This window comes from Pundamilia nyererei, unplaced genomic scaffold (assembly GCF_000239375.1).
Source record: "Pundamilia nyererei isolate P.nyererei 1_Seehausen unplaced genomic scaffold, PunNye1.0 scaffold00348, whole genome shotgun sequence".
NCBI lineage: Eukaryota > Metazoa > Chordata > Actinopteri > Cichliformes > Cichlidae > Pundamilia > Pundamilia nyererei.
The window spans coordinates 399,765-414,376 of NW_005187749.1; the positions used below are offsets into that span (position 1 = coordinate 399,765).

Genomic DNA, 14,612 nt, shown 5'->3' on the forward strand with positions numbered 1-14,612 from the left:
GACCAGTGTTGTGCAATCCACATTATGTCTTGTGCAGTGCAAATATGCTTAAAGTGATTTAAGTGATGAAGTGAAAACAACAAACTTTCAGGTTTTGTGCTTGATGTCTTATTTTTCAGCTCCTAGTACTGGGGGTCTGCAAGCTTTAGTAACAGCAGAGCCATTTTTTGGCAGAGTCACAAAACATTAATACAGACATTATGAAATTGTAGAAATAGAATGAAGTGATTATATCTGTTATACCTACTCTTAAAATGTTGACATTTTGAATTTTACCTGTCTTTGTGCAAATGAATTAAAATCCAAGTATCTTACTTGGATAATAATTTTAATAATACTAAAAGTAAAAAAGAAATCATCCAGTTGCATTTTAATATCAGGCATGTCAGCGAGCCAACAGTCTGGCTGTGAATTCAACCTGCTTTTTCCTTCAATTGCTAAATTTTTTTTTTTAAATAATTGAAATCTGATGAAATCTGCTTTAACTGCTGTTAAAGTTCAGGAGAATTAAAAAAAGTAAAGTGGCCACAGGGAGCCACTGGAGATGGGCAAAACACTGACATTAAAATGAGCACATATTGCTGTTAATTGATTTTCTTCCAGTGAGAGGTGAGAGGTGTGTTAACTTCCTGCCAATGCAAGTCAAACATGTCTTGCTGTTAAAGCATAATCTGTTATTTGGTCAGCAGACAAGTGTTAAAATGTTGGAGGGAGGAATAGTGCAAACAGCAATGAGCATGGTGAGTTGAAATTAGATGCAGATTGCAAAATCTCACTCTAGTTTGTGAGGAGCACACCTTCCAGACATCTGCATCAAGGTAAACAACACTGAGAAATACTCCGCATGACTTACCCTCCACTACCTGCAACAGAAAACTGCTATTGGTACTTGATCGTGGTACTAGTTGTTTTCATCTAATGCTATGCAAGAAAGAAGGTAAGCTTAAATCAGAAAAGTCCAACCATTACATCAAGTCCTATTAGGATATAAACTTTGGGAAATGCAAAAACTTCCAGCAGCCTCCAAACAGGCACTAATCATCAAAGAACAGTCATTCTATTTTTAAGCAGTCTGGAAAGCCATCCTCTGTTCTCTGATGATTAATAACTGATATCCAGGCCAAGACTTCCTGTTCCACCGGTCGTTGTTTGCTGTCCAGCTATGAATGCAGATAAAGTAAAAAGCTGATAAAAGCTAAATAGCTCTCAGATGATAGTCGATGATTTTGAGTTTGTCGGTGAGCCAAAGCATTTCTCTTCTGCTTTCCACTAATCTTTACCTGCAACCCAGCATAGCCTCTAACGTACTGCAAACAGACTCCTATCAAATATCTGTTGATAAAGTTAGGTTCTCGAGGGGAAAACACCTCATGAAGGTGGAATTCAATTGTTTACTTTTCCATGAAGCTGAATTTTTAAAAAGGGGAGTTTCTCCATGAAAACAAACTCCCATTATTTATTCCAGTACTCCTGATGCAGTGTAATGAAATCATCCTTTCAAAGCATAGTGTACACAGATGCTGTGACTTTCAAATTTTCAAAGAAACACATATTAAAGAATATCCTGTGTCTCAGTTAAGTGGATGCCTCTGAATGTGGGCTGCGTATAGTTTCCCTGTCAGATGGGGATCATGTCCAATTCCTTATCTGAGACTTAATCTTCAGTACAAAGAAGGCTCGAAGATCAAAAAGCTGCCTACAGCCTATAATTCCAGTGATACTGATTCAGAATAACAACAATGCAGGAAATGACCATCTGCTGTTGGAGGAGCCTATCAGTCAGTGTCTTTAAAAGCAGTTTCTGTTAGATTTGCTATGATTTTCTTTATTTGCAACACACAGAATGAGATTGAGACGCTGAAAGCAGAAAATGATCGTCTGAAGTCCAGCGGTAACGCAACACCGACAGCCACACCCGTGAAGACAGCCCGGCCACCCTCTGAGACCTCTAGCACCTCCTCATCCTCCTCACGTCAGTCCTTGGGGCTGTCCCTCAATAACCTCAACATCACAGACACCATCATGTCAGGTGAGCTCAGCGTCACTGCTGGTTTCTGCAGCCCGTCGATCTGAAGTGTCTCTGTGTAGCAGCATTGCACCCAGCAGTTTGTTCTGGGCAGTGAATGCAGTGGGAGGGTGGATAACTGGAAAAAAAGAAACAAAAAGGATTTTCACAGTCAAGACAAAGCATACAACTAGATATGTTTTTGATTATAAAAGGCACTTCTTTCAGAAAGGTTGTATTCATCATCAAGGTTGTATTCATACTTCTCATTTGAGAAGTAAGTGTAGGAGTTGTGTGTCTGGTGATGCTGAAGGACATAGTTTATAGTCTGCAGTAATTCGTGTTTTTGTGCAGCATCAAGTTGGATTAGCTCTCTTCATACTTGCCTCAATAAATGCCAGAGAATTGTGTTTGTGGAGAGAAATGATCCGGATGAGCTGCATTAAAATGATGAAATATCTGCCCCTCCCTGCTGTGGGGGTTTGCAGCCAAGCAGGACCTATTACATAAACACTCTTCAATCTCTTCAGGCCTGCCCCTTTTGAGAGCTGGAAAACTTTGTCCCTCTCACTTGGACTGTAATTAACTTAGAAGGCACGGCCCCCTCTGATGACCTAGCCTCTCATTACCTGAACGTCCGGTGAGCCAAGAGCAGCGACATATGGGAAGGCAAGTGGGCCAGTGGGCTGTTATCACCCGAGCACAGAGCCCTCTGCCAAGGGTAGCCAGCCGAATACAAAGTACCCCCTTCCTCTCGCCAAAATGGAACCTGAGAAAAAAGAGAACGAATGAGACTTAGGAGGGGAGCTGTTAATAGTGTGGCAAAAGTCACATCATCCCACTCTTCTGTCACATCCTTCGTGAATGGATGAACAATTCTTCGGCTAGAAACACTCAAATGAGCTCATTCCACTGAACGATTTCTCATTTCTTTACTCGCCTTTCATTTCTGCTCATACATTATCATTCTGTGCACTTCCTAAAAATCAGTGTATGAGAACCCCGACTAAATGTAATTATCACATTAAAGATAGCTGCATTTTACTTTGGAGTCTGTGTGTTTCTAGCTATATTTTTTGGCAGGCAGAGCAAGAGTTTGTTTATTCTGACGGATTCAAGCTGGTTTTTCCTTCTAACATTAAGGTCTATTTTCAGATATTCTCCTCGATGACAGCTATGAGGGCAACCTACGCAAAGAGGGCCGCAGTGTGCGAATAGTGGTTACCATCAGCAGTGGGCCAAATATCACCAAGGTTTGTGAATGATTCCTCCAGGAAAACCACTGTATTAAACTCTGAGAGGTTCTAGGCTATATTGCTATATGTAATACATGTATGTAACTCCTCAGGGTACACAAAGCCAGGAGTACCTGATTGGGTCTATAGGTGTGAGTGGGAAAACCAAGTGGGATGTCCTGGATGGGGTTATCCGACGCCTCTTTAAAGTAAGCAGAAATCATTTGTCCACATGACAGATGTTCCTTACTGAGCTTGCTGTAGTTTGTAAGAGGACTAGCTTGTGTAATAATTTATTACACAAGCTAGTCCTCTTTATTACTAATAAATCATCTCAGTAATGAATCTGTGCAAATTAAAGCTCCTGTTGTCATCGTTGATTTCATATTTAAATGACTTAAAAAAAAAGCCCTCACAACACAGAGAGATTTGTAAACTTGGCTGATTGTGCAGTTGTTAAAGTTCCACTGTTCACCCTCGCTGCAGGAGTATGTGTTCCGCGTGGATCCTCTGACCAGCCTGGGTCTCAGCTCAGACAGCATTGTCTGCTACAGGATGGGTGAGGTGATTCGCTCCCACGCCTCTGAAGTGCCTGAGCTGCTGCCCTGCGGCTACCTGGTGGGTGGCAACAACATCATCAAGGTCAACCTTAAAGGTGAGTCAGCTGGGACGTTTTATTTGTGGATTATAGATTTTGTAGTAATGCAATGCAGAAAATATGCAGACCTGGTAACAATAACGTAAACTTGAGCCTCATTTTCCAGTCTGCTGTATAATATTCATATTTTCCTTTCCTCTTTCCTTCCTTGTTCATTACAGGTGTTAAGGAGAACAGCATAGACAGTCTCGTGTTTGACACTCTCATCCCGAAGCCCATCATCCAGCGATATCTCAACCTGTTGATGGAGCACCGTCGGATCATCCTCTCAGGACCCAGTGGCACCGGTAAATCCTTTCTGGCTGCCAAACTGGCTGAGTACATCATTTCCCACATGGGGCAGGAAGTGACGGAGCACAATGTGGCCAGCTTTAATGTCGACCAGAATTCCAGCAAGGTATGAAGAACAAGATTTTTTTTTTTTTAGCTTATCAAGGCTACAAAGTCAAGCTCAGTCACGATTGTGGCAGATCAGCTACCTGCCTATCAGGAAAAACTGATATAGGTAGCACTATTTAAGCTGCTTTAGCCTGTCCACTGTTGCTGCCCACCTCCTCCTTTCATACTGACCCCATCAATCTGTTGTCATCAATGCCTGCTCCATTTTTGCTGCGTTTACTGAATGCTGTTTCTGACCAGTCACAAGTCATTATAATTCATAATTTAAGCATAAAAGTTTATCCAGAAGGGTAGAAAGGCTATTACATACAGATTTGATAGTGGCGCATGTCATATGGATTTTATACAGAAATATGAGGACTTGTTACATTGCATTTAAAAATTGTCCAATTAGTGTTATATCACAAATGAATTAATATTTTTGTTCTACACAGGACCTGCGTCAGTACCTATCAACCCTGGCTGAGCAGTGTAACTCTGAGGACACGGACACAGAGCTCCCCACTGTGGTCATCCTGGACAACCTCCACCATATTGGCTCCCTCAGCGACATTTTCAATGGCTTTCTCAACTGCAAGTATCACAAATGGTGAGCCAGAAACTTTCCTCTCCTCTATGCTGAAACGCCTTGCAGGGACAAGTCCTACTGTCGCTCACAGCTCTAGTCAGGTCAAGTCCATTTTATTTTCACAGCCTAAATTCAGATGTCACAAGTTTTGCCTCTCAGCATTTTTAGTCTGTTCAGCTTCTGTTCTTGAAAGCTGGATTCAAATATGGGAAGAAAAAACCTTTAATAGGCAAAAGGAAAGAACAGCTTTGTAGCATGCTCGTGCCCACTCAAGTCAAGTTGTAAACTCACTATAATAACATATCTAAATGTTATGTATTAAAAACTCTGCATTTTTCTCTCAGTTAAGCACTCTAAGTAATCGCATGTGTTTGTCTGTCCAGCCCTTACGTTATTGGGACCATGAATCAGGGGGTGTCTTCGTCTCCTAACCTCGAGCTGCATCACAACTTCAGGTTTGACACATTTGGCTCTGTTATTCTTTGTGTAACATTGCTTATTCACTTGTATACCTTACTTTTATTGTGTTGTGTTTAAAAGCTCCTTCAGTTCTCCAAAAGAGAAATGATTTGTACTTTTACTTGTCCTCCTGCCGAGCTTTGGATCTGTTTGGTTGCAATACTCTGCGTCTCAGAGATCATAAATGAATTCTTCCACAGGGAGTGCTCTAATTATGTCTCCTGGATAATTAGCCCTGTTAAATGAGAATTAATAGGCTGTGATGCCTGTTCTGAGTGAGGACCATTTCTGCTTGGCATGTTTGACTAGTTGATGATTGGACAAATACAATATGATTAGAAAGAGATTAACATGAGCCAGAAATTAATTTAATATGACTCTATTATAGTTACACAGAATGGGATCCAAACTGTGATGGAATAAATGCTGTCACATCATGTTTAAACTGAGATGTTTTGATGAGAAATTTGATTTGATGTTGAGCTGATTGATTTGTTTCTGTGCTTTTGTTTGGCCATTGATCATTTGTCCTATCATAGGTGGGTGCTGTGCACCAACCACACTGAACCAGTCAAAGGTTTCCTGGGGCGCTTCCTACGGCGGAAGCTGATTGAGACAGAGATTGATAAGAATATGCGCAGCAATGACCTGATTAAGATCATTGACTGGATCCCCAAAACCTGGCAGCACCTCAACAGCTTCCTGGAGGCACACAGCTCCTCCGATGTTACCATAGGTCAGGTGTCACACACACAAACAAAAACACACACACTAGTGTGTGTGCTGTTTCTCTAACACTGAAATCTCTGTTGTGCCTTATTTTAGCTCTTATCTGTCTCAGTGCACAGTAATATAAAGTTTTTCTGTATGTCGTCTCTTCGGCAGCTCATTAGTTTTAACTGTGCACCATGTCACTGATCTTTGCTTCACTCATCATCCTCTTTCTCTTTTTTGTCCCTACAGGCCCTCGTCTGTTCCTGTCCTGTCCCATGGATGTAGAGGGTTCTCGGGTTTGGTTCACTGACCTGTGGAACTACTCCCTGGTGCCCTACCTGCTGGAGGCTGTCAGGGAAGGACTGCAGGTAGGACCTGATAAAACATAACTGTGTGGTTTCACCAATAAATCTTTTTACAGCATAATGCTAGAAATAAAAAAAAGAACATTAAAGTGACACATTTTTTCAGGTTAGTATATAACAGCATCTAATAAAATCCAAACAAAAGGAAGTATGCAGTAAAATAAAGCCTTAACACATCTGCACTGCTGCCTCATTAACTGCACAAGTTTTAATGTGTGCCATTGTCTGTGTGAATGAATGCTGGCTGCTACTGTGAGAGAAAACGCTGAGATCAAATTTCAACATTTTTAACCCTGCATAACAGGATTTTAGCAGTATTTCTATTACAAAGGACACATTAGTCCAGATGAAATTAGCAGTGTTAAAACACTTCTACGCTTTTCAAGGTTCAAGGTTCAAGGTTCTTTATTTGTCACATGCATAGTTATACAAGTATAACACACAGTGAAATGTAACCTGACACGCTCCTCGACATGTGCAAAAAATTGGGGGGGGGGGGGGGGGGGAGAGGAAGAACTATATATATATATATATATATACATACATATGGTATATACACTGGGTGAATGTGCAGTAGTAGCAGCAAGCAGGTGAATTCTGTACATTAATATGAACTTTCATCTAAGGGGGTTCTCGTTCTGCCGGACCATTTTGTCATGCACCATCTCATGCCAATGTTAAAATGGCATGAGACGAGAAATAAAACTGAGAAAGAAATTATCATCACCACAGTGTCTGATTTTTATGTCACTTCACACAATGCTAAAAAAATTGTAGGTTAGAGTGGCAAACTGTTTTATTCTCTGTGACCATAAATTTTTACCATCATAAGATTAGAACAACAGTGTTTTATTAAAAAAGAAAGCTTGATTGACCTCTCTCCCTTTTCTGCCTTTCTTGCAGCTGTACGGCAAAAGAGCTGCATGGGAAGATCCATCCAAGTGGGTGAATGACACATATCCATGGAACGCCGCCTCACTGCAGCAGGACGGGCAGTCGCTGCTCCAGCTGAGGCCGGAGGACGTGGGATATGATGGATACAGCTCGTCCAAGGAGGGCGCCTCATCCAAGCAAGTGTCTCAGAGTGACACTGAGGGAGACCCACTGGTGAGGAACAAAAGACAAAGGATGTTCTCAGAGTTTTTTAAGTGACTAAGAATTAAAAGAGCAAACATGAATGCTGAGAAAGCTGATGGAGCAAGTTCTTTGTAGAGCATGAATGTTCACGTCAATGCTGCGGGCCACTGCGAGTAGTCATTGCTCAGGCAGTGTTTGGGTGTTGTTGACGTGGCCTTATAAAGAGGTACAGACTCATGGGACTGAAAATTATTACCAGCGGCTGTTGATAACCTGCAGGTTGCATTTTGTCAATACTTGATTTCTAACAAATGAATGAACACGTCGTTTACATTGGCACCAGAACAAAATGAAAAAAGCTAAGTGGGCTGATAGCATCGATGCTGACGCTGGTGTTGGTATCAGATCAATGCCATCATCGCAGTATCGATACTTTATTTCTGTCCTGTAAGTACAGAAAAATATTTTTTGGGAAATGAAAAAATACACCTCAGACATGCACTATGGAAAATGCTTTTTTTCTGTTTTATTTATTTTATTCTATTTTATTTATAGCCCATATGTATATTATGACAATATGTTTGCATTTGTTTACTGATGATGTAACTTATTTACAAATCATGACAAACTGCTGTCTCTAAGCTGTATGAGTTAAAAGTATCAGTGTCAGTAGTAGCCATACTGGTCCTGGATCTACTTGGTATCAGACTGATACTATTTGCAGTACCACACAGCACTATTAGAAAAGAAGGACAGGTTGAGAAGAGAATGCTCCTCAGTACCACAGTGACCCACCCACACACACACCAGATGCTTAACGTGACGGAGGGTTGGAAGACGAGGCAGGAAATGGTGGAAAGAGAGAATTCATCATCATTATTGCAGCCCAAAAGGATATAAAGACTAGTCACCCAAAATCAACTGGCTTGATTTAATAAATGTGTGTGTGTGTCCACGTGTGAGCATTTGGAGCGCAGGTGTGCCACAGCTCATTTCAGGAACACTTGAAGTGACGCGCCAGATGCAGCAACACTCCTGCATTATTTAGACCATTAGCTCTATTGCAGGGATGAAAAGTGCTGCTGTTTTATTGCGGGCTATTTAGCACAAGGTTTTCTGTCTTTTTTTAAGAACATGGAGAATATAAACAGAGAAGGTTTGAGGGTTGGAAGGGTTGAGGTGTTGGAAGTTAGCAGTTGTTCATTCCTTTGTGAAAATGGAAAATACAGTCAAAGAAAGAGTAGATCACATTAGTAATGATTCCAATGAATACCCAACCTTTGAAAATATTATGTTGTATTAGGTGAAAGGTCAGACTGCCAGTCTGCTTCCAGTATCTTTTGCACAAGAGTCACACTGCACACATCTTTGGGTTTTAATCTCAGATACGAACCTGTAATGTTTCATAACTTCATCTTGCACATTTGCAATGCTATGGTGTCTACAAACACTATGTGTACTATGTGCCACCTTTGTGGTAGTTACCATTACAGTATCTCTTGAGCACATTTTGCCATGGTAATGCAGACTGACTCACAAGGTATAAAATAAAAACAGGAGCCACAAGCTTAGAGTTGCGTAAAATTCTTGATTGATTTTGTGAAATCTGCTTTTGAATATTAGCAACAGTAAATCCTAACTGTAGTAATCATTTGGAGAGTCCTCAGATTTATCTTGTAAACTCTTGGCAAATGTGCTGATCACCAGGGTAGGAATTATCACACTCATCAGAGCACGATCAAACCTGTACGCCAACAGTAGAGCCCTGCTAAAGTTATGAAATGCTGAGGTTTTCCTGCTTTGAGTGTCTCTAGTTTTCCATTCCATTCTAACTCTGCGTTATGTTGCAGATGAACATGCTGCTACGGCTGCAGGAGGCAGCAAACTACTCCAGCACGCAGAGCTGCGACAGTGACAGCACCAGTCACCATGACGACCAGCTAGACTCTTCACTGGAGTCAGCACTATGAGAGCAAGAGATACTGATCCCCTAACCCGCACCCCTTGGACCTCCCAGAACCTGGGAACTATCAAACCCCCATCACTACCGGACACCCCTATAGTTAGCAAATGACATATGAAAAGTTTTATTATCCAAAATGATTTACCCAACATTTGAGAGAGAAAAAAGCCTATTTTTACACAGCGATGGTGCAATATTAAATCAGATTATTTTATGTCTTAAAGATGTGTCTTCAACTTGGTCCCCGGTGATCAAAAAGGTAAACGACAATATGCGTAAGATCGAATCTATTTTACTGACATCGGATAGTGTTCGCCAGTCATTTTTAATGGATGTGTAACATTTGAAGAATACAACTTTTCATATATATTATAGGTTTTAGTGTGTCTGATAAGGAACATCACACTTTGTTCACACTTTTCATTTTGGGTGTGAGAAAATGAAAGAAGTTCAGCGTGATCAAACTGGATTTTTTGTTATCTAGTTATATTTTCAGGTGTTTACATTTAGGGTCGGGTTTTGTTGTGTATGTCTTTCCTTGTTTACAGAGGTGCTTCTCACAGACACACACTCAAATGAATGCACTTGCACACAGGCAGCAGAAGGAGACTCTCTGTTAATGAAAGCTTTTAAAAGTTCAGGCCATCCTTTAATCTACAGTCCAGCCTGCCACAGTGTCCTTGAGCAAAGTACCATATCTCCACTTCTGACTACCCTGATCTCTTACACTATCTTTCAGGTGATGTAATGCTCTCTAGTGGCCACAGGCTGTTTTACATCCATTGTGTTTACACACAAATCATCAGGTTTCAGTAAAAGTTATTTATGGTCAACCAAACCTGCTCCTTACTGGGTTTGGAGTAGATTTTGTTAACCGCTGTACCATTTTTAAAAAAATATCTTTGCTTTTTGTGAACATGACGAGGGTGTAGCTAATATTGGAGCATACTAACACACTCTGCTGCCCTCAGCTCAGTCACTAGTTGAGCCTCGTGGTGCTGGTCTCCTGCCCTGAACGTTGTCGGCGTCAGGCACTGCCAAGCCGCTCCTCGCCCCCCCCTCCATGCCGACAACAAGCACAACGAAAGCGCATTGTCTGTGTGTGTGTGTGTGTGTGTGTGTGATCCAGTCTCACTACTACTGTGAAGAAAAAAATTGAAAAGTGCCAACGTTTCGTTTCGATTTGACTGCCAAATGTAAACACAATGCAGAGCCGAACATGGTTGTAGAAGTCTACATTACGCTGTTCTTGGCCTGCGGTCAATGTTTGGATGAAATGTACCGTGAAGAGAGCAGACAGCGCCCTCTGTGGATTGTAACAGGAGTAACCAGGTATTTTTGGCAGTCTGCACAGGGTTTGGTGCAATGTAAGCTGACCCTGAGTTCAGTAATACCTAACAGAGTAGCGTGGTATTCTGCGGCCCTCATTAGAAATTCTTTTTTGACATGTGCTTCGGTTTCTACCCGTGAGGTACCCGAAAGGAATCCAAATTGTCGCATCCGTATACAAGTTAACCAGATCAGTCAAAGAGCTGAATAGGGGAACAATGATATTGGTGCTTTCTCCACTGCCTTAAATGTTCAAAAGTTTTTTTCAAGCATCTTCTGGTGAGAAGACGAGATAGTATTGATATGCTTCCTGCTATGTCAAAGATGCTGCTTGCAGTGGGACAAACAGCCACTTTTGTTTGTTTTCCCTCCCTTTCCCTCTAAAGCACCCTTTCTCCTTTCTGACAGTTAGATTATAAAAGAGTGAATAGTGTATTTGAATTTGACCAATATTGTATGAACATTTAAAAAAGTATATAATAGAGGGGTTGGGATATTTTTTTAAGTTGTTGTTTTGTGCCCAGTTGAGCTGGGCTCACTTGAACTGATAGGAGCACAACCAAACTGTTTCAGGTGTTCTTGCCTGATGAGCATGTCTTGAACCTTTTTAAAGGGGATGCATTATGAGGAGACCTTTACCTTTATGTATGCGTGTATTGGACGGAAGCCATTTAGATTTTTGATTGTCCTCTCTTTGTTTATCGAGTGGGTTGGTTTTGCACACTTTGAGGTTGGGTTGGGTTGTAAATACTTAAGTCTTGCACAGTGAATCAAAGATGCATTCTGCCCTGTCGATGTTCCAATATGCTTAACCCGCCGAATAAATTATTGTACTTTGAAAACAGAGAGAAAAAAAAAGAAATGCAAAATTTACCACGCTGTCAGAAACAGGTGTGTGTCTTGTGGTGATTGGATGTTGTGCCTATGCAGGAGGCATACAGTGTACAGTAAGAAACAGCTTTTTTTTTAACTCACTAAAATCACAAAAGGAGAAGAAAAAAAAATAGGCACTTACTCCAGTATTCCTCATCCTGCCATAATATTTCTGGATCTTAGGAATCCCAGTTGTTCATTAGAAACACTTCCCCTCTGGACATTTTAACTGAAGCTTACCGCCATGTTAGGCTTGCTAGTTGGCCGAGGCACCGAAGCTGATCTGACACCGTACTGTAAACATTTACCAACAACCAACAGGTGCTACTGGTCAGAGCTCACCAGAGACCAAGAAGTCATGTTGTCACAACCTCAGGACAATTCTATCCTCTACAATCCTACCTGTGTTCAGCTTCACGCGTGTCTCCGCAGCCAAGTTGTTGATGGTCCGCACATTCTTTTGGCAAAGGGGTGTAGTTGCATGCTAAAGGGGTGGTTGCTCCTTACCTAGACTTACACCCGCATATCAAACCTATCTACACTCCTGTTAACAGTGTGCACCATGGTGACATTTTCCCCACTTAACACTTTGCAGTTACATCTCAGTTGAAAACCATAGCATTTACTCTGGTTTGAGAGAACGTTTTCTTCTTTTTGGGTGAAACATTTGTCCTTAAATGTTTTATATTTTGTACATTTGTATGTAACATATCATGTAAATAGACAGAGACAGTGATTTACCTCATCTGGAGGATTTTGTAGTCTTTGTAAAGCCCTAATAAATGGTATTTGGTGTCACACAGGCAAAAACGGTCTTTTGTGTTCATTTTATTTTATTCATGTCTCTTAGAATGATAAGAATTAAAAGAAAAATATAAATAAAAAAAACATGTTCAAGTGAAAGTAAGGAATATGAAACACATTTTACTTAGAATCAGATCAGTATATACTAATTCCAACAAAGATGGTGCTAGATGTGGCATTAACTCTAAAGAGTTTTACATGCAGGACGTTCTGCTGATGATATCAATTGTGTGTATGTTATATGCTTTGGATGCAGTCTGGAGTTTGGTTTGTAGGAAGAGTTTTTACAGTCCAATACAAAAGATGCACCTAACAAGATTATAAGATGACAACTATGGAATGATTCTTATATAGCACTTTTCTACTGTCCCAGAGTACTGACGGCGCTCTATACAACATGCCACATTCACCCATTTACACAACCACTTTCACTGTACTTAGTGCTACTACATTCACACTCCGATGGATGAATTGGAGAGCAACTTGGGGTTAGTATTTTGCCCAAGGATACTTGACATGCAGACTGGAGGAGCCAATGATCGAACCACCAGCCTTCCAATCAGTAGGTGACCTGCTCCACCTCCTGAGCTACAGCCACCCTGAAACTGAGAAGGATTTTTCAGTTTCTGGTGTGTCAAAGAAGGCCAGAGAAGTAACATGCTTATAATTAGGTGCTGTCCATTGAAAATATAATTGATTGAATGTCACAAATATTAGCTGTAAGAGTGCAGTAAAACTAGGTGAAAATACCATGTCACAGACTATATATTATACAATTCATGTCACCCGACCAGTCACATGAGGTGGCCTAATCCTAAAATGTTTGTGATTTTTTTTTTTTTTTTTTTTAGCATCTAGCGCTTGCTATATGAAATACATTGTTCAAAGGGGGGGAAACAGATCTATACACGCAGGAGTAGACGAAATGAGGTGATAATATTCAGTAACCAATCGTTGTTGCAAAGGTGTGATTTTATTTTGAAGGATTATCGTGTTCTCTTCCAGGAGCGCGAGACTGAAGCCATAGCAAACATGGCACCCGGCACGACTCCTGTAACGGAGTCAGAGGAAGATCTTAAAACCTTTAAATCTAAAGGAGCTCCGATATCTTTACCGAAACATTCCTACTGGTTTGACTTCTGGGCTTTCGTGGTCTTTGATTTCGTGTTATTCCTCGTCGTGTATTTCTTAGTCCCTTAAAAGGTAAGAATGAGTGCGCGTGGAAGTTTCCAGCTAAAAGTGGGTGGCTACGGATGTTATCTAACTTTTTTTGTCCCACAGCTGCCGAGCCTGATATAAAAATGGGATTTAAATAGCGCTAATTTGAAATAAACAGTTTTAAAGTTAGTATTGATGCAGCTGTATCATAAATACCATTCTGAGAGCTCATATTCAGTGGTTAGCCAGCTGGTATCAAGATTCAAGATCACTTCCTTGGATCTAGTATTAGCTATGCAACGTTTGCCTGAAAGGTCTTCAATTTACAATGTAAATTGTACTATTTTTAAGAATTTACACTCTACACTTCCTGTGTAGGGTGGGCCGTTATCGCTCTAGAAAAGTCATGTGCCTATCTTCGCTAATTTTGATGCAATAATTAATTGCAATTAACGTCATGCTTTTATGTGCTTTTCGAAGTGCATGATACGAGATATCCGGTGTAGAAGCGCAGTGACTTTTCCCCGTTACTAATTTTCTTCTGTTATCGGCTCCTCGTTTTGTCCAATCAGCCCTCCTTATCCAAAATCTATTTCTATTACTGCTACACTGAGACACGAACAGCTAATTCTCCAGTTTGAGATGCTGGAAATGTTGTTGATTAGAATGTATAGATGTATATATGTAGTATTTGTGATTATGCATTTGTGTTCCCTGTGTTAGAACTTTGTTTTCAAAGTACTTCTCTTTGTTAAAGGTTGGTTCCAGGACTTTGGAGCTTGAAGATGCAGAGTGCTCGCCCTGCCCTGCCCTTGGAAATGCTAACCCTGCTTTGAATCCAACACCATGTGATTGTCGTACATCATTTGGCTGCATAACAAACATCTGAACTACAGAGCTGCTGTGACTGGACTATCCTCTTTAATGCGTGGAATCAGTTTTTCTGTGGGGGCGAGAAACATTTGAAGTGCTGTATTGTTGAAAAGTCACAATGATGTCATCAGG

The 14,612-nt window shown here is 40.8% G+C and overlaps 1 protein-coding gene across 6 annotated transcripts in view; it reads left to right on the forward strand.

Annotated features, from left to right (window-relative positions):
- Positions 1-12,448, forward strand: part of nav3 (neuron navigator 3) — a 184,254-nt gene extending 171,806 nt beyond the window's left edge. For all 6 annotated transcript variants that reach the window (XM_005752184.1, XM_005752185.1, XM_005752186.1 and 3 more), the window contains 11 exons: positions 1,843-2,029; positions 3,161-3,258; positions 3,354-3,449; positions 3,727-3,895; positions 4,060-4,295; positions 4,732-4,886; positions 5,249-5,320; positions 5,864-6,060; positions 6,288-6,406; positions 7,307-7,510; positions 9,331-12,448. In XM_005752184.1, the coding sequence (XP_005752241.1) occupies positions 1,843-2,029; positions 3,161-3,258; positions 3,354-3,449; positions 3,727-3,895; positions 4,060-4,295; positions 4,732-4,886; positions 5,249-5,320; positions 5,864-6,060; positions 6,288-6,406; positions 7,307-7,510; positions 9,331-9,450 (1,653 nt within the window). In that variant the 3' untranslated portion in view covers positions 9,451-12,448. The remainder of the gene's footprint in view (positions 1-1,842; positions 2,030-3,160; positions 3,259-3,353; positions 3,450-3,726; positions 3,896-4,059; positions 4,296-4,731; positions 4,887-5,248; positions 5,321-5,863; positions 6,061-6,287; positions 6,407-7,306; positions 7,511-9,330) is intronic.
- Positions 12,449-14,612: the final 2,164 nt, after the last annotated feature.